At 51.4% G+C, this 25551-nt stretch overlaps 1 protein-coding gene across 1 annotated transcript in view; it reads right to left on the bottom strand.

The window, feature by feature from the left end:
- The window catches only part of ankrd6b (ankyrin repeat domain 6b), a 42024-nt gene extending 16969 nt beyond the window's left edge, over positions 1–25055 (bottom strand). Inside the window, 2 exon segments of the mRNA XM_030110821.1 lie at positions 2564–2895; positions 24993–25055. Of these exon segments, the coding sequence (XP_029966681.1) occupies positions 2564–2689 (126 nt within the window). The 5' untranslated portion in view covers positions 2690–2895; positions 24993–25055.
- Positions 25056–25551: the final 496 nt, after the last annotated feature.

The raw sequence follows: 25551 nt of genomic DNA, 5'->3' as shown, positions 1-25551 counted from the left end.
TAAACACCGGGCAGATGTCCGTAAACACCGGGCAGATGTTTGTAAACACCGGGCAGATGTCTGTAAACACCGGGTAGACGTCCGTAAACACCGGGCAGATGAGCATAAACACCGGGCAGATGTCTGTAAACACCGGGTAGACGTCCGTAAACACCGGGCAGATGAGCATAAACACCGGGCAGATGTCCGTAAACACCGGGCAGATGTTTGTAAACACCGGGCAGATGTCCGTAAACACCGGGCAGATGTTTGTAAACACCGGGCAGATGTCTGTAAACACCGGGTAGACGTCCGTAAACACCGGGCAGATGAGCATAAACACCGGGCAGATGTCCGTAAACACCGGGCAGATGTCTGTAAACACTGGGGAGATGTCCGTAAACACCGGGCAGATGTCTGTAAACACTGGGGAGATGTCCGTAAACACCGGGCAGATGTCTGTAAACACTGGGGAGATGTCCGTAAACACCGGGCAGATGTCCGTAAACACCGGGCAGATGTCTGTAAACACTGGGGAGATGTCCGTAAACACCGGGCAGATGTCCGTAAACACCGGGCAGATGTCTGTAAACACTGGGCAGATGTCCGTAAACACCGGGCAGATGTCTGTAAACACTGGGGAGATGTCCGTAAACACCGGGCAGATGTCTGTAAACACTGGGGAGATGTCCGTAAACACCGGCAGATGTCCGTAAACACCGGGCAGATGTCTGTAAACACTGGGCAGATGTCCGTAAACACCGGGCAGATGTCTGTAAACACCGGGCAGATGTCTGTAAACACTGGGGAGATGTCTGTAAACACCGGGCAGATGTCCGTAAACACCGGGCAGATGTCTGTAAACACCGGGCAGATGTCTGTAAACACCGGGCAGATGTCCGTAAACACCGGGCAGATGTTTATAAATGCAATAAACATCAACGTGCGTCGGTTTCTGATATCTGGGATTGGTTTTTGCAGCACTCTGCTTTGTGAATTTTTACATCCATAAATCAAATACTGTAAATATTCAATACATTGCTAACTAATTTTTAAAGATAATTTCATATAATTCCCTAAAATGAATTCATTAGAGCTAGCTATTTCCTCACATTAGTGCCAAAGTATATATTGTTTAAATTCATGTCTTTGTCTCGCTGTCAAATGCCTGTTGTCTGATTGGTGCTCTGTCCACAGACTGGCTTTGCTCTAAACTAAGATAACATTCCAGGAGGCGTTCCTGGAGTCATAAACCGATTTATCAGAAACTTATTGTTCAGATTGTTTTCAGGTTTGTGTGTTTGGTGGTGTTGGGTACTGTCTTGATATCCAGTTTCCAGTACAAGCGTTGTTCTCGTTCTGAAGTTACCCCGAACCTGAGAGCAGCGGAGGAGCTGCTGTGTCCAGAGTCCGTCCTCGTCTCACTCTGTGGACAGTTTACATGTGAGCCTTGTTCTTCACTTCAGTCTGAGCTGATCTGCCCTCAGAGATGCTGCAGTGTATGAGATTAAAACGAGGCCTCAGGGGACTCCGATCGTGTGTGTGTGTGTGTGTATGTGTGTGTGTGTGTGTGTGTGTGTGTGTGTGTGTGTGTGTGTGTGTGTGTGTGTGTGTGTGTGTGTGCCATCTGGCCACTCAGCAGCTCAGCTGTGATGCCGTTAAACATCTGGATGCACTCGGCTCTGGAGCTCATTCTGCATGAGCAGCGGTCCGTTCAGACTGAACCACCGCCGGACTCTGAGGCCCAGCTCGGCCCAGATCAGAACCGTTTGACTGACGAGGGCTCAGAGTGGATAGAGACCAGTGATGATGTAATGAAGCCAATAATGTAATGAAACAGTTAAAAGCTGAGATAATCTACTGTCACTGGGCCTGATCAATACATTTTCAAATGGTATTTCTGGATGTTTCTTCAACAAGGTAATTAAATTATTGGAAAAGTGTGATAATATTGGTGCACGGTGTGAAGAAACTGGATTCATCACAGATGTTCTGAGATCTGTGGATGAGAGCTTTACGGTGCATCCATCGTAGAAAAGCTGAGGAGGTAAACGGGCGGCCCACGCTGCGGCCTGACTGGAGATGAAGGCCCTGGTTGAACGGGCGTCCCGGGACGTGAGCGCTGGACGGCCGTCCACGTGGCCGCCGGAGTTATTTCCATCATGTGTGATGTTGTGTCATCCGATCGCAGCCCCGGGCGCCGCCGGCGCTCTCATGCTCCAGTTTGTGTTTAATTGATTTAAGAGACGCAGATGAAGCACAGCGGCTCCAGAACGGCGGATTTCACGGTTCTGACTCACATAAAGCCGCTAGGACACGACGCTGCAGCGAATCCAGGTCTGACCGGCAACCAGGCCACGACATGAAGCGTTCACAAAATAAGCTCACATGATTCCAATCAGGCCTGACCTGCAGCTCATCCAGCTGATCCAGATGTTTTCATCTTTTCTTGTTTGCGCTCACAGAAAGAGGAAGATAACCAGGTTTAGTGACCGGGTCTGTGCCGAACGAGACGGTCTGGATCATGCAGCCGCCGCTGCCGGTCCAGCCGGACCTGGAGGGGCCTAACCGGAACCAGACTCACCTTGGTGACGGCGACCTTGGCGCCCCTGTTGATCAGCTGGACCACGCTGTCGGCCTGGCCCTTGTGCGAGGCGACGAGGAGGCGCTCGGACAGCGCCAGGACCTCGGCCGCATCCTGCTGGCTCATGGAGCGGGGCGAGTGCAGCGGCGGCCTGCGATGCCGCTCTAGCTCATGGCTGGCTGGGCCGGCGGGACCGGGACCAGGACCGGGACCAGGACCGGGACCAGGACCAAGACCGGGACCAGGACCGGGACCAGGACCAGGAGCACGCCAGGTCTTCTGCTGCTACAGAGTCCACACACCTTCCGCGGGCCTCCTCTTCATCCTCTGGCCTGCTGGGGGGGGGTCACAGGAAACACATGGAGGGAGGACCGTCAGCATGGACTGGCAAACAGGAAGAGCGAGAGGGAGCGTGCACGGACATCACCGCCCTGCAGGCTCAGCTCCAGGCCTCACAGGGTCCCGCCAGGTGGGGGGAACTAGTCTGCCATAAGAGGGCCGGCTCAGCTCTGCACAGACTCCACCGACAGCAGGGAAGCAGCAGGAAGTGGAGGTCGACCACTTCCTGCTGCTCCGGGAGGGCCGACTCCAGCATGAAGAGCTGCATGCTCTGCCTGTAACGAGGCTCGCTATCAGACTCTCTGCTGAACCTGGTGATGGACCTTCAGGAGATTCAGGTGTGTGGAAGCAGGGAGAACATGCAGAACATGCAGAACTGGCTGTACTGATGTACGGTATTTTCTTTTCTTGTGAAGACCTGCTTGAAATGAACCAATAAATGAAATGAAATGAGATGAAACCTCCAGGATGTAGTCTGAGAACCCTGACTCAGACGTCAGCCTGGAAATAGAAAGTTTCTATTAAAGACATTTGATGTCTTAAATCACAGATTCCAAACGACTGCAGTGAACCTTAAAACCTCCTGACGTGACGTGGAGGTCACCAGTCTGAGTCCCAGCTGGACCTAAGAGTGGAATCAGGACCTGCAGCACCAGAAGCTGGCTGGCGCGGTGCCACCACACCACAACACTCTGAGGACCAGTCACAACGGAGACCCCACCAGGAAGCCTGAGCCCAGTCCAGACCTGAACCAGGAGCTGCTGGCGAGGCAGCCACCTCGGTCCTGATCAGACTGACGGGCGGCTCTGATCTGTCTTCTCTGAACGCACTGTTCCAAACGCCAGCCTGAAGAGCGAGGGCAGGCACGTGACACGTCCAGCAGATACTCAGTACTCACACATCTACTGGACCTGGACCTGGACCTGGACCTGGACCTGGACCTGCAGAGGACCAGCTCTGCTCTGATGCTTTACATCCCAGATGTGTGTTAGAGAAGCTGTTGTGGATCAGCTTGTCCCGGTCTGACTGTACACTGAAGAGACGAATGCTGGTCTTGTTTTGCTACGACTGAACGGCTGGAATTCCATCAATCCTGAGACAAGAGGACAGGCTGCACTCCGACGAGCAGAGCGGCTGTGAACCACAGACCACTGACGGTACACCCTCCACTCTGGAGGAAGACCTGATCCCGGAGTCTAATCTGAGCTGACAGAGCTTGTAGCGACTGATTGTCATTCCTGGGAACACGGCTGGCGGGGATGAGGCGGCACAGAGGGACGGGCTGAATCCCCGCTCCGTCCACCCCGAGAGACAGACGATAGACGCTGGTTGCTCTTTAGCGTGGACACATGAAGCAGCGGAGCCAGAATGAGAGCCGTGAACCCCCCCCGTCTCTTCCAGCTCAGAGACACAGGACAGACAGAGTCCCCCGGCTGATGTCCACACTGAGCGCTAAGCGCTGCCCTCATCTGTCCCAGCAGAGCATTTCACATCCAAACAGCTCCAGAGACACTCCGCAGTCACCAGAGCGCAGGGCAGCGGGACAGCATGAGGACGGCCCGTCTGTCCTCACCCAGGTCCATTCAGCGGCCCTGAAAGGACGGATCAGGCTCCATGGCAACCAGGAAGGAGGGACAGGGAGGAATCACTGCATTCCACACACACACACACACACACACACACACACACACACACACACACACACACACACACACACACTCACACACACACACCCCTCCTCCCTTGCAGCTAGGCAACGCGGCCTTTGTACAGACGTTGAGGAACTCGGCCTGGCCGGGCTCAGGGAGGAGAGACGCCAGGCCCTGCAGAGGCCCCGGGGAATCCTGATCAACCTGCTGCAGGAAAACAAGCTCGGCTCGGCCTGGACTCTGATCTGGGTCCATCTGGGAGCGGCAGGAATCACCGCCGCGCAGGAACACTGTGTTATGCAACGGCTGTGAACACACACTGGCAGAGGAGCGGTGTGTGTGGCGCTGGAATCTGTGTCTCTGAGGCCACTGGGACGTAGAGCGAGGACAGCCGGACACACCGTGACACTGAGAGGACAACAGGAAACACTGAGAGGACAACCGGACACACCGTGACACTGAGAGGACAACCGGACACACCGTGACACTGAGAGGACAACCGGACACACCGTGACACTGAGAGGACAACAGGAAACACTGAGAGGACAACAGGAAACACTGAGAGGACAACAGGAAACACTGAGACACTGAGAGGACAACAGGAAACACTGAGAGGACAACAGGAAACACTGAGACACTAAGAGGACAACAGGAAACACTGAGACACTGAGAGGACAACAGGAAACACTGAGAGGACAACAGGAAACACTGAGACACTAAGAGGACAACAGGAAACACTGAGACACTGAGAGGACAACAGGAAACACTGAGAGGACAACAGGAAACACTGAGAGGACAACAGGAAACACTGAGACACTAAGAGGACAACAGGAAACACCGAGAGGACAACAGGAAACACTGAGACACTGAGAGGACAACAGGAAACACTGAGAGAACAACAGGAAACAATGAGACACTGAGAGGACAACAGGAAACACTGAGAGGACAACAGGAAACACCGTGACACTGAGAGGACAACAGGAAACACTGAGACACTGAGAGGACAACAGGAAACACTGAGACACTGAGAGGACAACAGGAAACACTGAGACACTGAGAGGACAACAGGAAACACTGAGAGAACAACAGGAAACACCGTGACAACAACTTCTCTACTGATCCAGTCCCACTGAGACTGTTTAAAGACATTTCCCCCTGATCAGTACATCAATATTAGACCAGTTAAACTTATCTTTAATGACCTTTGACCTTTAGCTCCCACATTAAACAGGTCTGCAGGACCTCCTTCTTTCACCTGTTCATATTTGTAAAGTCAGGAGCATGCTGCTGAGAAATGAGTCCATCATCTGCTCCTCAGAGCAGACGACTGGAATTCCTGCTGTCAGGAACCACAACTGGAGAAACAGTCGTCAACTGCTTCAAAAAGCTGCAGCAGGAGTTCTGAGGAGAACCAGCAGGAGGACCAGCAGGAGAACCAGGAGAACCAGCAGGAGAACCAGCAGGAGAACCAGCAGGAGAACCAGCAGGAGAACCAGGAGAACTAGCAGGAGAACCAGCAGGAGAACCAGCAGGAGAACCAGCAGGAGAACCAGCAGGAGTTCTGAGGAGAACCAGCAGGAGGACCAGCAGGAGAACCAGCAGGAGAACCAGCAGGAGAGCCAGCAGGAGAACCAGGAGAATCAGCAGGAGAACCAGGAGAATCAGCAGGAGAACCAGCAGGAGAACCAGGAGAATCAGCAGGAGAACCAGGAGAATCAGCAGGAGAACCAGCAGGAGAACCAGGAGAATCAGCAGGAGAACCAGCAGGAGAACCAGCAGCAGAACCAGCAGGAGAACCAGCAGGAGAACCAGCAGGAGAACCAAGAGAACCAGCAGGAGAACCAGCAGGAGAACCAGCAGGAGAGCCAGCAGGAGAACCAGGAGAATCAGCAGGAGAACCAGCAGGAGAACCAGCAGCAGAACCAGCAGGAGAACCAGCAGGAGAACCAGCAGGAGAACCAAGAGAACCAGCAGGAGAACCAGCAGGAGAACCAGCAGCAGAACCAGCAGGAGAACCAGGAGAACCAGCAGCAGAACCAGCAGGAGAACCAGGAGAACCAGCAGCAGAACCAGCAGGAGAACACATCAGAGCAACATGAGCTTCTCTTCACTGCTTCCTGTTCAATCTAGAACAGAATCTAAAATCCTCCTCTTAACCTATAAAGCTCTGAACAACCAGGAACTAGAGGTGGGCGATATGGCAAAAATGTCATATCACGATTTTTTAAAATTAATATCGCGATCACAATTTTATCACGATTCTTTTTTATATTGATTTTTCTAGACTAATTTGCAAGTTTGACCACTTTTTTCCCAATGTTAAACATATAAAACGTATGAAATTTATGTAAAATCCTAAAAGGAAAAAAAAGACTAAAGAAGGCTAAAGAAACTGGCTTTAATTTAAATGGTACAGGTGTTTTTCTAATCAAAATGTGCAATGAACACAAACATAAAAAGTAATGAACAGCAATAGAGTGCACTTTTGTAACACAAAAACTAAACACATACAGACAGATACATACAGATAAACACAAATAGATTACTAAAAAGGGTCAATAAAAATGCAAACTTAGCTGGTTACCTCTTAAAGGACAACAATTTAGAACAAAAACAATTTAACTTTAATATCTATAACCTGAGTGAATAATACAGCTGCTTGAGAACAATTTTTTGTTCAGAGATCTAAGCTTTAATCTCCTTTAAAAAATGAGGTAAAAGATAATGAACAATAAAGTTACTTTTGTAACACAAAAAACTAAACATCAAATAGCTTTTTAGCAGTTTTAATGGGATATAGTTTTAATAGTTACGCTATCTGACCACTAGAGGGCTCTGTCTCCATTGAAATACAGCCCCTCATCATCCCATTAAACCAAAGACGTTCCACTAGTGATCAGACTAAAGGTTCGTTTCAGCTGTTAACTTGATGGTTTGTTCACTCAGTGTCTTTGCACATTTCTGTGATTTGTTGTATATAAAATCCCTCATGCTAGCTTGTGAACTGCTAGCGGTAGCTCGCTAGCTAGCGTTAGCATCGGTGCTAGCTTCAGCGTCTCTCCCTCCAGCTTGTTGGGGTGTTTCTATGGTGGCTGATCTCTTGTAGATCCCGTACTGCTGCTGTAAACCAGCTCTGCCTCCACCCAGCCTCCACCCAGCCTCCACCCAGCCTCCACCCAGCAGCAGCTCCAGTCAGAGAAGCTCCACAGCGCTCCGCTCGCTGTTAGCTGCCTTTGCGTCCCCGAATGCAGCGCTGGTTGTAGATGCGTTTTTTTTTTTTTTGTTATTTTTTTAATCATCGTTAAAGGTGCCGTAAGGAGTTTGCACGTTTTATGTGAAACAGCGCCCCCTGCAGGCCTTGGCGTAATGCAGCTTAGTGAAAAACTCGTCCCTGTGGCTCCCGTGCACGGAAGAGGGGAACTCCGTCTTCGCTCTTTTAGAAGCGCTCCAGTAAGATTTCAGTGTCTTCTCCCTGGTGGAGTCTGTGTGGAGCTGCAGTGCTAGAAGCCAGTCTGTTCTGACTTTCTGGAAGATCCTGCTCAGTTGTTGCTCACTAAGCATCTGGTGGAGGAATGGCGGACAAAATGAAACCTATCCAGCCGGAGCGTGCATTACGTCATTCCTTTCAAATTCTCCCAAAAAAAACTCTGGTGCCGGACCGGCACTGTGACTTTCAAGTGACAATTTAGCGCTGTTAGAGGTTCTGGTAATGAATATGTCAGGGCACATTGTACACATCATTAAAAATGCGTAACATATTTATGGTGGAAAATAAGTATTTTTAAGGTTTTAAAACTCCTTAATGCACCTTTAATGTTGCTCCACATGTATCTATCATGTATGTGGATAACTGCACTAGAGGGAATGTTTAGTTAATATTATCTGAAGGGGGGGGGTGCATTTGCGCTACAAATGACACCTCGCAGCGCTAGATGCACGACTTTTATCGCTGGTGTGTGAATTCATTCGCGGGACGCGTCACACTGGAACAAATATGCAACACAGAACATCCTGCAGAACTATCACAGCTCCTCATCCCAGCAGGCAACAAATCGGTCTTGCTGTCTCTCCCTCATGTCTCCTGCACAGTGGGCAGGATTTTTCTGATGTCTGTCCCACAGTCCTGTGTGCACCCGGCTGTCTGTGTGTATGTGTGTGTGTGCACGCGTGCATACTGATCGATGGTGCGGGTTTGGTTCTTTTTTGTTTTATGACTGTTTTTTGAATATGAGAAGTGCTTTTACAAATAGAGATTGAGATGCTCCGCCTGCCACAATCGCTGCTCTGTATTTGACATGAGGAAGTCAGCTCCTCCGGCTGCAGCGAGGCGCCGACATCGCTTCAGGCTGCCTGCTGCCCTCCGGAGCCGGTCTGTGAAGACCTCCACGCTGACAGGCTGTCCTGGCGCCAATTCGCTTGAAAGGTTCAATTATTTCAACTCAAGCGATGAGCGATGGAGCGCCGGGTGGCGGGCGGCAGCGACTGGCAGTGCAAGTCAATGGGCGCGCGGATTTTTCCCTGGAAACGCTCGCTGCCGGCCGCTCGCCGCATCCGCTGCCCGCCGCTCAAGGTTGAGCGACAATCGCGTCATTACAGTGACTTTGTATGTGATCTCATCGCACGAAAAATTCGCGTGGCGTCCGGTGGAAACACACGTTACACTCAAACTGACTGGAGAATAAACACACCCGGTGAGCTCAGTGCAGCGCTCACTTGCGCTCTGTTCACCAGACGAGGCGCCACTCCTCTTTATTTTTCAGTGACAAACCAGAAACCACAACTAAACAACACATCCTTCGAAGATTGTCTATTGCAACACAATGACAGATATCACACTCCAACAGGGGTGCGTGCGTCCGCTCCAGGGCCCAGGGTAATGCGTGCGTTTGTGTGCGCGCGTGTTGGAATCCTCTCGCGGGCCGGATTGGACGGTTCGGCGGGCTACATTTGGCCCGCGGGCCGCTCATTGCCGACCCCTGTTCTGGGTTCTCTACAGCAGAACAGGAGCAGAGCGGTGAGCCATCAGGCTGCTGTCAGGAGGAACCAGGTCCCGGGTCCTGTGAGGGAGGCTGAGCGGTCAGGTGGACAGTCAGGTGGACGTTTCTCCCCAGGCCTGTCCCCAGTCTGACCCGTCCACACCCACAGTCTCCTCATCCGCTGCCTCGGAGGGGAGGTCCGGGGTCAGCCTGGGGTCAGCCTGGGGTCAGCCTGGGGTCAACACAGTTTCCTGTAGCAGCTGACCTCTGGAGCAGTAAAACTCTCTCATCCAGCTTCTCTCTACACGTCTGCTCTCAGCTTCACGTCAGTGGGAGCTCTGGGCCTGAAGCAGAAGCGTCAGTGAGAAGCTTCTGCCAGGAGCAGTGAAGCGTTTTCAGGACTGTTCAGAGCAGCTTCCTGCATCCTGGATGATCATGTCTCCGCCTCTTTAACTCACTGATCATCGCCCTTCTTATCAGATCTCATCAGCTACATCTTCTCCTCTATTTGAGAAGGAAGCTGAACGTCAGAGCAGCTGTCTCCGTTTCCTCCTACCCACAGTGCACCACCAGGGCCGGTGTGATCTTCGGGTTTTGAAACGAGTGAATCCCGCCGCTGTCAGCACAGCTCTGAGAAGCTGACTGCTGCTCCTTTACGACCTCCGGCAGCAGTTCGTACCTGAAGTATGGCAGGAATGTGACGGCCGGCGGCCGCCTGCACGTCGACGCCTTCGCCGGAGAGCCTCGGCCCGGCGGAGCTTCCTCCTCCACCCAGGGTCTGCAGGGTGGGGACTCCACAGGGAGAAAACCGGGAGGCACTGACCCCAGAAAGACTTTATTAAGTGAACCGGCGCTCCCTAACCTGCACGCCGCAGAGGGAAGGTCGTCACTTTCATGAAGCAAACTGACCTAAACCATGATCAGGCAGGAGAACGCGTTCAGGTTCAATTTAATCCTGCAAAGCTCTGAGCACGCTTCAAACATCTACTCTGAACTTGCTTTAGGCTGATCCAGATTTCCCTGGAGGTGGTGGTTCAACGCCGTCACAGAGGCCACAGACTGCTGCCTCAAACAACCCAGCATGCACGGCGGCGTGGAGCTGCAGCCCAGCCTCTATTACCTTTGTGCAGCGAGGCGCGGCAAGAACGCACTAAAATTAACTCCAGCGCTTGAAGCTACGACGCTGCCTGCTGTGCCGTCCCCGCTATGTGGGTCAGCTCTTCCCTGGGTTTCTGCACCACGGCTCCACAAGCCGTCAGTCCTCACACACCGGAAACCTTCCTGCTCGACAGACATGAAACTCTCGGTGACGCCGCCAGCCGGCAGAGCAGTGCGCTCACACACACTGCTGAGGATCTGACGGTAAGACGCTGAAGCCTGCAGTGAGTCCTGCACGCTTCAATCCGCCTTTATGGGTGGCGGTGTGTTCTCTTTACAGCTAGTTTCGACCTTTTACCGAGTCTCTCGATGCCTCCACTGCCTGAGCAGCTCCAGCCAAACCTCAGGTGTGGGATCACTTCAGGTAACAGGAAGTCCACGGTCTGCACACGGTGCTTCAAGCATTTCCCGTATTGAAGAGAAGGAGGAGCAATCCGGGCGAGCAGCTCCTCTGAAGAGCAGCAGTCTGTCCAGAATCCTCAAACAGGTCTAGAGCGGCTCTGAAGCCCAAACCAGGAAGACAACCCGACCAGAACCAGGACCCAGCAGCCGGGGTGCAGACCGGAACTCAACCCTGGCATTAACCAGGACTGTTCTCTGCTCCTCATATCTGAAGAACAGCAGTGAACACACAAGCCTCCCTGTCCTGACCACTGACAGCAGCAGTCCGCTGGAACACACTGAGCTCGTCCTGCGTTCCTGTTGCTACAGGGTGAGTAAACTCACTGTGGATAAAGAAGCGGCTCAGCTGTCTGGACGTCTTCCAGGGAAGCTTTGCTCCAATGAACTGACCTTTATCGAACGGCTGCTAACAAGTTAGCCACCGGATGCTAACGCTGCTCACTGCCTGGTCGCTGTTCATCCCAGCTCAGTGGACGGCAGCCAACACAAAACAGATCAGCGTGCACGGAAGCACTGATCACTGTGCACAGAAACACTGATCAGCGTTAACCCAGAACTTTAACCCAAAGTCATGACGGTCAGCTGTTTGTAAACATCGGTCTCACACTCTGTATTTTCCAGACTATCAATAAACTAGTGGTCAGAACATGTTGGCTGATGCCACGTGTGACCACTAGGTGTCTCTGTATGACACAGCTGGGTTCCACCGCCCAGCAGGATTTGGAATGAACACGATGAACGGCGGATCAGAGAACAGCAGGAGTGAGACTGAGGCCCCGCCCACATGAAGCCAAAACGCTCATAGTTCCAGAAACGTTTGCCCGTGAAGACGGAGCTGATTCAATATTTATGACCGTCCACACGACTGTTTTCAAAATGGCTGAAACGTTGCAATAACATGCCAGGCCGCTAGGTGGCGCTTCATTGACAACCGCTGGAAATACATGGCGATATCATAGCACCTCCGCCTGGCAGCCCTTCATGATCCTTTTCGTGGTCGATCCAACATTACATGAAGCTTCCTGCTGACCGCTTCGTGACTAAATATAAAGGGGACGTTGATGTTTCTGTTCTTTCTGCGGAAATCACCCTGGAACAGCTCAACAGCTCTTTTGGACGTGACGACTCCAAGATCTTCTGGAAGGATTTCTGTCGCTTTGTAATTAATAATGTAGACAAGGACTTTACTTTGAAGTGGGAAAATGTGTTTTTTTTGTTTCTTCAGAAAACAGGAAAAGAAGGACGGATTTTTTATCATCAATGTACTAATCCTAAAATGAAAATTCTTTATTCATAAATGCAAATACAGCAGGCAGAAGCCGTCATTCACCCACTTCAAAAATGTTGTACTCCAGGGGTCCTCAAATACAAATCTTGAAGGTCCACATGTGTTTTTTTATATACAATGGTTCGTGGCTTCAGCGGCCTGTGGGAGCGGGTGGGGGGGAGGTGGGGGGGTGGGTTAACGATACCGAGGAATGCCGAGCGGTGCGGTGCGACGGAGCGTGCCGCAGAGCGGCGAGTCCATCACGCGCAGAGCGGCGCGGCACAGAACGGTGCTCACACGGAACACGGAGCGTTTAAAGAAAGATTTTTTTTCTTTTTTTTTTTCCATACATTTGCCCTGGGTCCGCAGCGAGGTGTGCCGCGGTCCGGTCGTGGACCGGGGTCTGCTAATTGAGGAACCCAGTTGTACTCTCTTATATAAAAATGTTAAAAGACTCTCAAAACAAAAAGGCTGTAAAAACTATCAGTATCTGTGAGAAATTTAAAGTGTTTGAAAGAAAGTGATTGTTATTGTTCCCCTGGCATCATGTTTGCCATGTACGTCTATATTTACAATAATGAAAGACATTCCATGAAGCTTGGCGTTCTCCATGCTGATTTGTTGCTCCGGTAGAACTGAAGCAGTGCAATATTTTGCTGTAAACGCAGCAAAAGGCTCGTAGTCTTCAGCAGGACGTCTGCTTTCTGCACAGCACCATTGTTATTGTTGTTTACAGCGTTCTGCGCGTTTGTTACGATGATGCAGCGAATCAGGAAACGCTCCAGAACAGGAGTAAATACGGAGACATGGATTCAACAGTTTTGGGATCTGTTCACCCTGGGACCTGGTTTCAAAAATGTTCGGTTTCAGATCCACAGAGTGCTGAATTCATGTGGATGACAGGGTGAATTGATCAAATATTTCTGAGTTTTGGCCTGGATTCGTCTCAGTGTGGATGGGGCCTGAGAGCGTCAGAGTGATGGAAAAAAACTGCCGAGGCTGAGGGGCCAGCAGCCCAGGGGACTAGTCTACAGAGGGTTCTGGACCAGGACCGGGACCAGGACCGGGACCAGGACCAGACCAGCACCATCCAGAGTTACATCCAAATGAAACGTCAGTGGCGTCTGTCTGTTTTGCCCGTTCTGACTGGAACATCACTGTCTGGAGGCGGCAGCACATTAACCCATAACCTTCTGCTCAGGACGCATTTCCCACAATGCCCCAGGCTCGGAGCGGACTCCAGATTTCACTGCAAACTCAGCCATCTGTATTTCCTGCAGAAGCCAAAACCGGATTAAAACAATACTTTGACCCGGCGCTAATCCCGAGGTCTTTTTTCACCGCTCGCTCGCTCCACTGCTCCACCGCTCCACCGCCACGGCCTGGTGGAGCGGCGGGAGGCTAAACGCTCCGTAAGCACCCCACAGGGGGCAGGCCAGATACTGAGCAGTGCATGAGTGCTGTAATCACCCCCGGGGGGGATGGGGGGGGCTAATCCAGACCTCCGAGCTCTAGCCTCACACCGCTGAATCAAACTGACACTCAGGAAATATTCTACACTTCAGGGTGAAAGACTCAGAATAACTAATCTGAACTGTATGGGACTTTCTAATGTCTTGAATAAATTCATTACAGTAAATGAACTTTCCCGCTGCGCTGTTTTCTACTGCAGGTTTTTATCTTTAAATGGTCATTTCCAGAGTTGCATTCTTTATATTTTCCCCAAATCTTTTGTTTTTTATGGCCGTTTCAATATTTTAGAAGTCATTTCAGCCTTATTGCAGTAATTTTGTCTTTTTTCTCGATACTCCATCTTTTTTTTTATCTGCTCTATTAAACCTACACTAAGGAACTTTTCAACCTTAATAAAACATTTTAATATCTTTTGTGATGATACATCGACTTACAGCTAGTTGAATGACCCTCTGTCTCGGCCTGAGGGCGTCAGTGTTGCTTCACTTGGACTGAGCAGCTGTGAGGAGGGTGGTAGGAACCCTGCTCACTAAAACACTCCACATGTGCGAACTGCTTTACGGCATGCGTCACATCATGATAGAACATTGTTTAGCCACCATCAGATTCATGACCTCGTCGCTATCCGTCCTTCACACAGCCACTGGAAACAAATGCAGGAAGTTCAGTCCGACAGCACGCCACCGGGAGCAGCATTTTACCACGCCACGCGCTAGGCCTCATGGGAACTGTAGTATTCTTTCAGGCAAAATACTACCGCTTTTGTCCACTGGCGCCGCCAAAATCAACGAAAACTGAAAGTTCCTTAGTGTTGCTTTAAGTTTTCATCTTACAAAATTGTAACTTTTTTACCTACGACAAAATTTCTAACTTATGTCTGTTTAAACATTATTCTCAAAATTTTGTCTCTCTTCTCTGCAGATTCCAGAAAACACAGAATGTGATGTTGTTATTCTTGTGCGAGCACATGCAATCGGTGGACTTGTCGGTAAATGGTGACTGGTAGACTTGAAGAAAAAATAAATTTATGGGTACGCATCATCAGTAGTGTTCCTCTGGGTCATAGGGTGTTTCTGCCATTAACACTATACGTACACCCTCTCTAGAGGCGGCCAGCTGCAGGATGATCAGTCCTGAGGTTGCCTCCCAAGTCCAATTAGTCATGAGTCACCTTGGCTGTCTGCAGACCTCCTGTCTCACTACTCAGGGGCCCAACTGTGGTCGCTCCTCTTCAGCCAGAGCCACTGGCTGCTCCTTTCGGCTGTTTCTGACGCAGCGTTAACAGCTGTGCGCTGGCAGTGGCCCCTGACTCCCAGGTCCGCCAGAAGTGTTATGGTGGATGTTCCAATGAAGCCTCTGCACCCAACTTCCACTGGGTGAATTTCAGCATTCCAGCCGCAATTTCGAGCTTCCGTGGCCAGCTCAAAATACCGAAGGTGCTTCCGCTCATATGCCTCCTCCATGGAGTCCTCCCAGGGTACCGTGAGCTCAACTATGTACACCTTCTTTAAGGAAGGGGACCAGAGCACCAGGTCAGGCCTCAATGTGGTAGTGGCAATCTCTGAGGTGAAGACCAGCTGTTTGTCGACATCTGCCAGCATCTTCCAGTCGCGTGCTGGGCACAGCTGGCTTCTCTCTGATGAAGTAGAGTTGCTCCTGCCAGCAGTGGTTCCTTCGCGGATGAAAGCAGTCCTCCATGAGGTATTAGATGTTGACACTGGTAGGGCGTTAATGCTGGTTCGTTTCTTCTCCAGTGTGGAAGCAAGGCTCTTCAAGACTTGGTTGTGCCGCCAAGTCCCTGGGTGAGGCTGGTTCTACACCTGTGAGTATGTGACGAGGGAGGCTGGCTTTGGTGCACAGGAAGCAGGCAGGATCTTTACCAAACCACTGGTGGAGATAAGTTGGTGTTGGAAGTACATTGTATGTAGCTCTGATGGTGAAGCTCAGGTTCCTTGCGTCCATAGCCCATACATCCCTCCAACTCAGCTTCCGTCTTTCGACTCCTTCCCACCGTGTCCACAGACCCTGTTTACCAAGGGCAACTGCCTGGGTCCATCTTGCCGCCTCCTCCTGCCGCTGCACTTCCTCCACCACCATCTTCCTCCGTGCTGGCGCAGTGGCGCTTCTCCAAGCTGGACGGCGAGCTGTTAATCCAAGACCTTCTCTTTCATGTTGAACATTCCCCACAATGTCAGCATGTCTAAGAGCTGCTGTTGCCTCTTCCACCGCTCTTGCTGGTGTCCACTTACGGCCAGCAGCCAAGGTAGAAGTATGTCCCTAACCACTTGATCTTTGGATTCGTTCAAGGTCATTTGCAGACGTGTTTTGGCGCACTTGAACTCCTCCGTAAGGCTGGTGAGAGGCAGCTTGAGGACACTTTCTCCATATAGGCCTATGGTGGTGAGGCAGCATGGAACTCCGAGCTACTTCTTGATGTAGACAGTGACTCTCCTCTCCAGCTTTTCTACTCTTGAGATTGGCACCTCATAAACTGCCAAGGGCCACAACACCCGGGGTAGCAGGCCAAACTGGAAGCACCAGGACTTTAATTTCCCAGGCAGTTGGGTATTGTCAATTGCCAGTAAGCCTGCATTGATGTCGTTGCACAGTTGTTTCACCTGGTTCTTATCTTTCAGGATTGCGTCATAGTGCCTTCCCAGGCTTTTGACTGGTTGCTGAGATACAGTGAGGATTGGATCATCTCCAATGAAGAACCGCAGGTCTGCAAGCGCTCCCTTCACCGCTGAGATGCTGTGTGACTTGGATGGCTTAATCTTCATACGGGCCCAACTGATGTTCTCCTCAAGTTTTCTGAGTAACCTCCTAGTACATGGGACGGTGGTAGTCATGGTGGTGATATCGTCCATGTAGGCTCTAAGAGGGGGGAGGCGGTGGCAAGAGCCGAGTCTCTGTCCTCCTACAACCCATTTTGAGGCTCGGATGATGACCTCCATCGCCAAGGGAGATACGGTACATCCGGCCATGATGCCTACTTCCAGGTGTTGTCACGAGGTGGTAAATTCAGGTGTAGAGAAGCAAAACTGCAGGTCCTGGAGTAGTCTTTGATCAGAGTTATGATGGTGTCTGGGATGTTAAAGAATTTGAAGGAAGTCCAGAGGAGCTCATGGGGCACAGAGCCGAAGGCGTTCTCAAGATCCAAGAAGACTGCATGGAGGTCCCTTTTCTCCCGTTTAGCCACTTGGATCTGGTGCCAGATCATGCTGGCATGTTCTGGGCACCCTGAGAATCCCGATGTTCCTGCCTTCTGGAATGGATGTATCCACGTACTCATTTCTGTGCAGGTACTCGGCCATCCTTTGCACAATGACTGTGAAGAAGACTCTTACCCTCCACGGTAAGCAAGGCAATTGGGCGGAACTGATGTTCACTGCGTCTTTCTCCTTCGGGATAAGGATCCCGCCTTGCCCTACGCCATGTTTTGGGAATGGACCCTCTTCCGCCGTCCTCATGAGGCTCCAGAGAACCTACAGACTCTGGGTGCGTTCTTGTACACCTTGTATGGGACTCCATTTGGCCCCGGAGCTGAAGCTGTTCTCGCCCGATGGACAAACTTCTCCACCTCTTTCCACGCTGGGGGACCCGGTCCTCAAACTGATGTTCTGGGGGGGTCAATTGGTGGGATGGTCTGGAGGAATGGCGAGGTGTTCATGGCGCCTTGGGTCAGAGCGGGTTGCTCTAAGGTGCTCCCCTAGCTCATTCTTTGTTGTTTTTAGAACTCCACTTTTCTCCTTGGTGAAGAGAGTCTTTACGAATTTGAAAGGATGTTTGTAGAACCGAGTTCTTGTTTGTTCTTTCTTCCTCCTTTGGATCCATAAGATCTCTGCCCTGCGGAGGGACACCAGACGTGTTTTGAGGTCTGCTTGGAGGGTGCTTATGCCTTCTTTTTCCACATCCAAGGCCTTCTTCCAAGCTTTCTTAAGATGTCTCAGTTTTTGAACGAGACGCTTGATCTCTTATTGCCTCCTAGAGACTGGAGCAGTTGGAGCCTTTTTAGCAACCTCTGGCTGTAGTACTCCAAAGCGTTCTGCTCCATATTGATAAATGATATTTCCCATATTCTCCAGCTTCTTCTCCACTGTGCCTCTGAGTTGTTAGAGGGATCCTATCAGATCACTATTCACCGTTTCCCACAGCTTCTTTTCTGCAGCACCTGGCCACTTCACCCTCAGTTTGCAGCCTGGGAGTCTCTGCTCGACTGCAGGTCGAGGGTCTGAGTGGATTCTACCGCTGATGTTGTTCCACCACTGGTTCAGTGCTTGAGTTGCCTCTTCCATGACAGAGGTGCTGATGCTCTCCAATCTCTGGTTTTTGTCCAGTTGGTGAACTTCATTCGACTGATTTGATTCCTTCTGCAAAGAAGTGGTCAGCGAGGGCTCCTGACCCTTTACACCCAAGCACCTTTCTTTCCCTGGTGAATCCTCAGACCCTGAAAAGATGTTTATTTCACTCCAGCCGCAGCTACAGGTCTGCAGCTTGTGGTCCGCTGCTGTGGCACGGCTTGTGCTGGTTGCTGTGGCGTTTTTCTTGCGCTGTGCTGACCTTTACTCGTAGTCGTTCTCCGGTCCAGTCGTTACCATATTGTCAGCCGGTGAGTCCTTCTTCCGCCCCCGGCCTTGCTCGCAGACTCTAGGGGTATTCTCTCTGCTTGCTACTTCGTAGCTAAGGGGGGTGTCTCCTACCTGCTGCCAGGCGGTATGAGACTACAATCGTGGCAGCTAACCCATGACTACCCCTTCATATATTTGAATTTTTTTCATCACATTTCCTATATTTCTTGGTTTTCTTTCACCTTTATTCTTCAATTTTTTTTATTTAGTCTTTGTCTCTTTTAATCTCCTTGAAGCAGGTTTAGATTTTTTGCACCCTTTCACTATAGTTCTTCATTAATCTCCTTCACTCAACATTTAGAAGGTGTGTTAACACTTTTGTTATCATTCACCCACTGAATGCTGGGTAATGTTCTCGTTCTGCAGTGTTTCCCATCAAAAAGAACGTTTCGGTCTCTTTCTACCAAACTAAAACCTTCTGGGTGTTATCCTGTCGACCCTGTTGTGACTGCTCCAGATAGTTTATTTGTTTCACACATTTAGTCTTTGGGTGTTTGTTTCTCGTGTCTGCTATTTCAGCCTTTTTAACCATTTTGGTAGTTTAAAACCAAATTCTCCTCCTAGAATGAGTTTTCATCGGTTGTAGCTACAGGAGGGATGAACATCGTTCTTCATATATTCAGAAAACATGAAGCTGATCCCGGATCCAGCCGCGGTCTCAGGAGGACGGTGGTCTGGAGGGACGTCTTATCACAGAGACTCCTGGATTCCTCAGATTCCTCTAATGGACCGTCTTCTCAGTCTCATTCCTGTCTCAGCTGTCTTTTCTTAACCAGTCAGCTGGAATCTACTGAGGAAGATTTCTGGGACGTCAAGGCGCCTCCGCTGCAGGAGTCAATCCCAGCAGCGGTGACTGAACGCTGCTTCAGCAGTCTTCTGCTTTCTGGTGTGCAGAAGGTTCACCCTGATGAAACAAAGTCAACTTCCCACTTCTCAATGGCGGAAGAGCAGGATGTGGCGTCCAAAAAGAGAAAGAGCACTTCTTATTGTCTCATGCTAGCTGTTGCCAAAGCTGTCCGTCCCTGGGAGAGGGATCCCTCCATACTGTGGTTCTCCCCAAGATTTCTTCTTTCCCACTGGGTTTTCTGGAGTTTTTTTCTTGCCGATGTGAGGGTCTAAGGCGGTGGTTGCTTCGTTTTGTCTCGTTACTGTGAATCTGACATATTAACATGATGCTTATTCACTGTTTTATTGTTTTAAGTATTCTAACATTACTTAGTTCAGTCATTGACGAGCTGTTGTGGACTGTTCATGCCACCATGTTTATTGGTCTGATGTCAACGTTCTCACTCTGTTCTGTCTGTGGACTGTTTATAGCGACACTACACTGTGATTCATTGTTATTATCAAAGTCATTATCAATCTTTGAAAGTTTTACCAACCATATAACACTTGAAGCCCTCTGAGGCAACTGTGTTTGTGATACTGGGCTATACAAAAATACATTGATTGATTGATTGATTGATTATTCTGTCCTACAAAGACACTTGGACCCTGTTCCCATCTTAACGGCTATTATCTACAGAGGATAGGAGGGGGCGGGGCTTAGCTAAAGGTGATTCTCCAGAGAGGACAGGAGGGGCGGGCTTAGCTAAAGGTGTATTCTCTATAGGACAGGAGGGGCGGGGCTTAGCTAAAGGTGTATTCTCTAGAGAGGCTAGGAGGGGGCGGGGCTTAGCTAAAGGTCTACTCTACATTGAAGCTGGTCCTGATTTTCTGATTAAAGGTTTTATGGAATTCGGTCTTCCTTTTGTTTTTATTTGAAAGTTTAAAACATTTTTAAGAGGAGTAGGAGGAGCAGGTTTTATAGCTAAGAATTAGAATGAGGAGGACTAGAACAGCGCCCCCCCGACCCCACCCACAACCCACACCCCCTCCCCCCTCCTCCATTGTCCAGGAGCAGTGAGCAGAAGAAGCTCATGTCTCACAACAATGAGTTCACCACCGGGACGAGATGAGACCACACTGCGAGACCACCCTCATCCCTCTGTCTTCATCCCTCGCTCCTCTCTCCTCCTCCCCCCTCGCTCCTCTCTCCTCCTCCTCCCCCTCGCTCCTCTCTCTCTCTCCAGAACACACCCAGATCTTCACTTGTCCTCTAAATGCAGGATTAAAGGTGTTGATGGTCTCCACTCCACAGCTGACAAACAAGTGTCAGCTGTGGAGCCGAACACCAACCCCCCACCCCACACACACCCCATGGGGAGGGGGGGGGGGTGTCATGCAACGCAGACTGCTTTGATTCAAGCCTCCAGTAAAGTGTTAGGCAGGATCTGAAGCCCCCGTGACTGAAGAGCCTCCTGCAGCTTCCAGCTCCAGAGGCCTCAGCAGGAGGAGAGCAGCACCAGCAGCCAGAGTCCACATCTGTCCAGGGACAAACCTGAGGCTGCCTCCCCCACCTCCACCTCCACCCCACCCACCCCACCCCCTCCACTCCACCCCCACCCCACCCCACCCCACCCCCCACCCCCACCCGCCTCCTCCCACTGCCTCTGAACCCAAACAGCTCCCTGCAGGAAAGCCTCCACACGCGGCGGGGAACTCCACACAGCAGCTCTCCTGCTTCTTCATCAGCACGTTGTCCCATTTCCCATAACTGTGGAGATTTCATTCTGTTTCCAATATGCCGTCATCGCCAGCCTTTTCAAACTCCACAGCAGAAAGAAAGAAAATCACAAGACATCAGCTCATTAGAATAAGCTCATGAAACAGTTACCGATAACTAAACCATGAAGGCAAACATCACTGCTGCGCATCGCTGTTCCAGAATGGAAACTAAATGACAAGAAAGTCTGAAAAGGGGTGAAAATATCTAAAGACAGAATTCCTGAAGTCAACGGCCTCAATTTAAAGTCTGAACGTCTTGAATGAAGCTGAATGTCTCCAACGTTCTGTAGAAAAGAACTCTTCAAAACTGAACTGAAGTAAATATGAAGGAGTGAAACTGAAAAGCTGTTGAATGATTCCATTAATGAGGCTCTGATGTAAAAGGAGGATTTAAATCCATGAATCCATCTTCTTCCTGCTGCCGCAGCTGAAGGTGAACAAAAGGCTCCGTCTCGCCATCTGACCTCCTCAGCCAATCAGCAGCCAGTCATCCCAGCGTCGCTCTCCAGGCTGCATGCTGCAGACCCCTCCCTGTGCCCCCCCCCCCCCACACACACACACACACAGACTGCAGACCCCTCCCTGTACCCCCCCTGCAGCCCATTACAGCTTCATGTGCCTATGCACCTGGTGACCTTGACCCTGTCAGCACTTGCTGCTTCAGCGTTGGTTTCTGACAGAAAGCCCACAGCATTTGACTGAGGAGGAGTTTGATGGAGCGATTCCACCGTGTGGACGGGTCCTGTCCACACGTGACGTCCTCCGGCAGACCAGCCTGTGGTGTGTGAACCGGCATGGCAGGTGTGTGAGTGTGTAAGAAAGCTCAGCAGTTGAACAACGCCGAACGCCCACATGACCGTCACTGGACGGTCTGACCGTCCCTCCAGGCTCTAAACAAATGTCTATTCAAATCCAGTCCGGCTGCGAGCGCCGGCCGGCAGCGCCTCCGCAGTCCGATTGTCACTTCCTGTCTGGTCCGAGCAGATCAACCCTCTTTATGAACATCCAGCCGAGGCTGGTTCAGACGGCGTCCTTCAGCTCCTCCCCCCAGCCTCTTCCCCCGGCCTCCTCCCCCACCGGCCTCCTCCTCCCCCCAGCCTCCTCCGCCCAGCCTACTACCCCCGCCTCCTCCCCCGGGCCTCCTCCAGCCGGCCTCCTCCCCCGGCCTCCTCCTCCCCCCAGCCTCCTCCCCCCGCCTCCTCCTCCTCCAAGCCTCCTCCTCCCAGCCTCCTCCTCCCCCCGCCTCCTCCTCCCCCCGGCCTCCTCCTCCTCCTCCCAGCCTCCTCCTCCCGGCCTCCTCCTCCCGGCCTCCTTCTCCCCCCGCCTCCTTCTCCCCCCGGCCTCCTTCTCCCCCCGGCCTCCTTCTCCCCCCGCCTCCTTCTCCCCCCAGCCTCCTCCTCCCCCCACCTCCTCCAGCACTCCTTCAGTCGTCTTCTCAGACATTCCTGCTCCTCCAGCCTCCTCTCTTCACTCGGCCTTCACTCCCTGCTGGACTTTTATCACTGCAGGAGCATCACAGACACACTGCAACACCTGCTACACACTGCTACCACTGCTACACACTGCTGCACACTGCTGCACACTGCTGCACACTGCTACACACTGCTACACACTGCTACACACTGCTGCACACTGCTGCACACTGCTGCACACTGCTACACACTGCTACACACTGCTGCACACTGCTGCACACTGCTGCACACTGCTACCACACTGCAATACACACTGCTGCACACTGCTACAACTGCTGCACACTGCTACACACTGCTACACACTGCAATACACCTGCTGCACACTGCTACACACTGCTACACACTGCAATACACACTGCTACACACTGCAATACAGCATTGTTTACACACTGCGCTGCACACTGCTGCACACTGCAACAACACTGCTACACACTGCTGCACACTGCTGCACACGTGCAACACACTGCAATACACATGGTACACAACTGCGGCACACTGCTACACACTGCAACACACTGCCAACACACTGGAGCACACTGCAACACACTGCTACACACTGCTGCAGCACTGCGACACACTGCAATACACACTGCACACACTGCATACACATTGTTACACACTGCTGCACACCTGCTACCACTGAAACAGCCTGCAACCACTGGAGCACACTGGCAACCACACTGCTTCACACTGCTACACACTGCAATACACAGCTGCAATACACACTGCAACACACTGCATACACACTGCTAAACACTGCTGCACACTGCAACACACTGCAATACACACTGCAACCACTGCATACACACTGCTACACACTGCTAACACACTGCGTGCACACTGCAACACACTGCAATACACACTGTTACACACTGCTACACACTGCAACCACTGTTACACACTGCTGCAACACTGCAACACACTGGAGCACACTGCAACACACTGCTACACACTGCTGCACACTGCAATACACTCTGTTGCACACTGCTACACCTGCAACACAAATGCAACCCACTGGAGCACACTGCAACACACCTGCTACACACTGCAATACACACTGGCATACACACTGTTTACACACTGCTACACACTGCAACACACTGCTACCACTGCTGCACACTGCAATACACTCTGTTGCACACTGCTACACACTGCCACACACTGCAACACACTGGAGCCACGGCTGCAACACACTGCTACACACAGTGTGGTAGCAGTCTACCGAAGTGCATCCACGCAGACCCCCGGTCCACGAAGAGGACCCCGGTCCACCAGGATCCCAGATTAATTTCAGCGTCATCACCTCCAGAAACCCTTGGTCTCCGCCTGAAACCGGATCTGACTGCATTTGGAGGGAGAGGTTAAAACGAGTGTCTGACTGTGTTTATGTGTTTGACACAATAAAAGCCGTCCCGTCCACAGCCTCGTCCCCTCCCGCCCCCACTCCTCTCTGGTGTCCCCCTCAAACCCCTCCATCACTGCAGCTGGTCCAGAACTCAGCAAAACCCCTTCCTGTCCCCCTCACCCATCACCCGTCCTCCAGCAGCTCCACGGCTCTGGAGCATCTTCAGGATACTTCTGTTTACCTTGAACCCCCCCCCCCCCCCCCCCCCCCCCCCCCCCCCCCCCCCCCGCAGCAGAGCACCAGCCTGGACTCAGTGACTGTCCCTCAGTTCAGATCCAGACTCAGACTCTGTTTCAGTCCGCCTGCCATCCATAACTTCACTCCTTCTTTTAATTCGCTGAGTTACTGTCTGTTGTAATTATTTGTAATCTGTTTTTAATTTATTGTAAAGCGTCCTTGAGTGTTCAGAAAGGCGCTATGAAATTAAATGTATTATTATTATTATTTATTATTATTATTATATATTATTATTATTATCATTATTATTATCATTATTATTATTATTAAATAGAAAGCTAAAAGTTGAATGATGTCTGTTTTCTTAAGTTCGGATTTTGTCCAAAATGTTTTTTTTTTTTTTTAACTCATTTAATCCTGAAAACACAAGAACACTGTAAAAGTTTACGGCTGGATTCTTGATTTCAAAGAGAACATCTTCAGTTTACTGAACATCTTAAAATGTGTTTTTATGGATGAAAACTTAGTAAAGTCCTGAGATGAACGGATGAATAATTAAGATCAGCAGTGAAACCATGTCAGTGAGTCCTGCTTCTGGAATCACTCACACGTCCTTCATCTTCCTCACTACCGCCTCAGAGTCACAACCTTCCTGTTAGACCGAGTCACTGAGCTCCAGTCCACCTCCAGCACCGGGACCGGGACCACCGGGCACCGGGACCCGGACGGCTGGAGCACCGGAGCACCGGCTCCGGGGGGCGGAGGGGAGCGCTCTTTACCGAGAGAGCATCGGGACAGAGGGCAGAAACCCGGGGAACCCGAGAGAACCCGGGCTCCCCTGAGGGACTCAGAGCCGCTAGAAGGAACCAGACTCACGGAGCAGAGCAGGTCCCGCGAGGCGCAGCGGGGAGAGCTGGATCCACTGGCCGAGGACAGCGCGTCGTTCCTGGAAGCTGAAGAGGAAACTCCCGCTGAAGAGCCGAGCTCCGACTGCTGAGCCCCGCCCCTTCCTCCCCAACCCTCCTCCTCTTCTTCCTGGTCCTCTTCCTCTCCCCCCCTCCTCCTCCTCCTCCTCTTCCTCTTCCTCTTCCTCCTCCTCTCTCCTCTCCTCTCCTCTCCTCCTCCTCCTCCTCTCTACAGCAGTGTAGAGGTGGGGTTTCTCCTGGATGTCTTCATAGCAGCAGTCCAGTCTGGTTTCAGCTCCTCTCTCTGGGCTTTGCGCCTCCTGCAGCGCCTCCTCCTCCTCCCAGCCTCCTCCCAGCACCTCCTCCTCCTCCCAGCATCCTCCTCCTCCTCCCAGCGCCTCCTCCTCCTCCCAGCCTCCTCCCAGCGCCTCCTCCTCCTCCCAGCGCCTCCTCCTCCTCCTCTGGTTTCAGCTCCTCTCTCTGGGCTTTGCGCCTCCTGCAGCACCTCCTCCCCCTCCCAGCCTCCTCCC

This window comes from Salarias fasciatus, chromosome 15, assembly GCF_902148845.1.
Source record: "Salarias fasciatus chromosome 15, fSalaFa1.1, whole genome shotgun sequence".
NCBI classification, from domain to species: domain Eukaryota; kingdom Metazoa; phylum Chordata; class Actinopteri; order Blenniiformes; family Blenniidae; genus Salarias; species Salarias fasciatus.
This window is presented reverse-complemented; position numbering and strand designations above follow the sequence as displayed.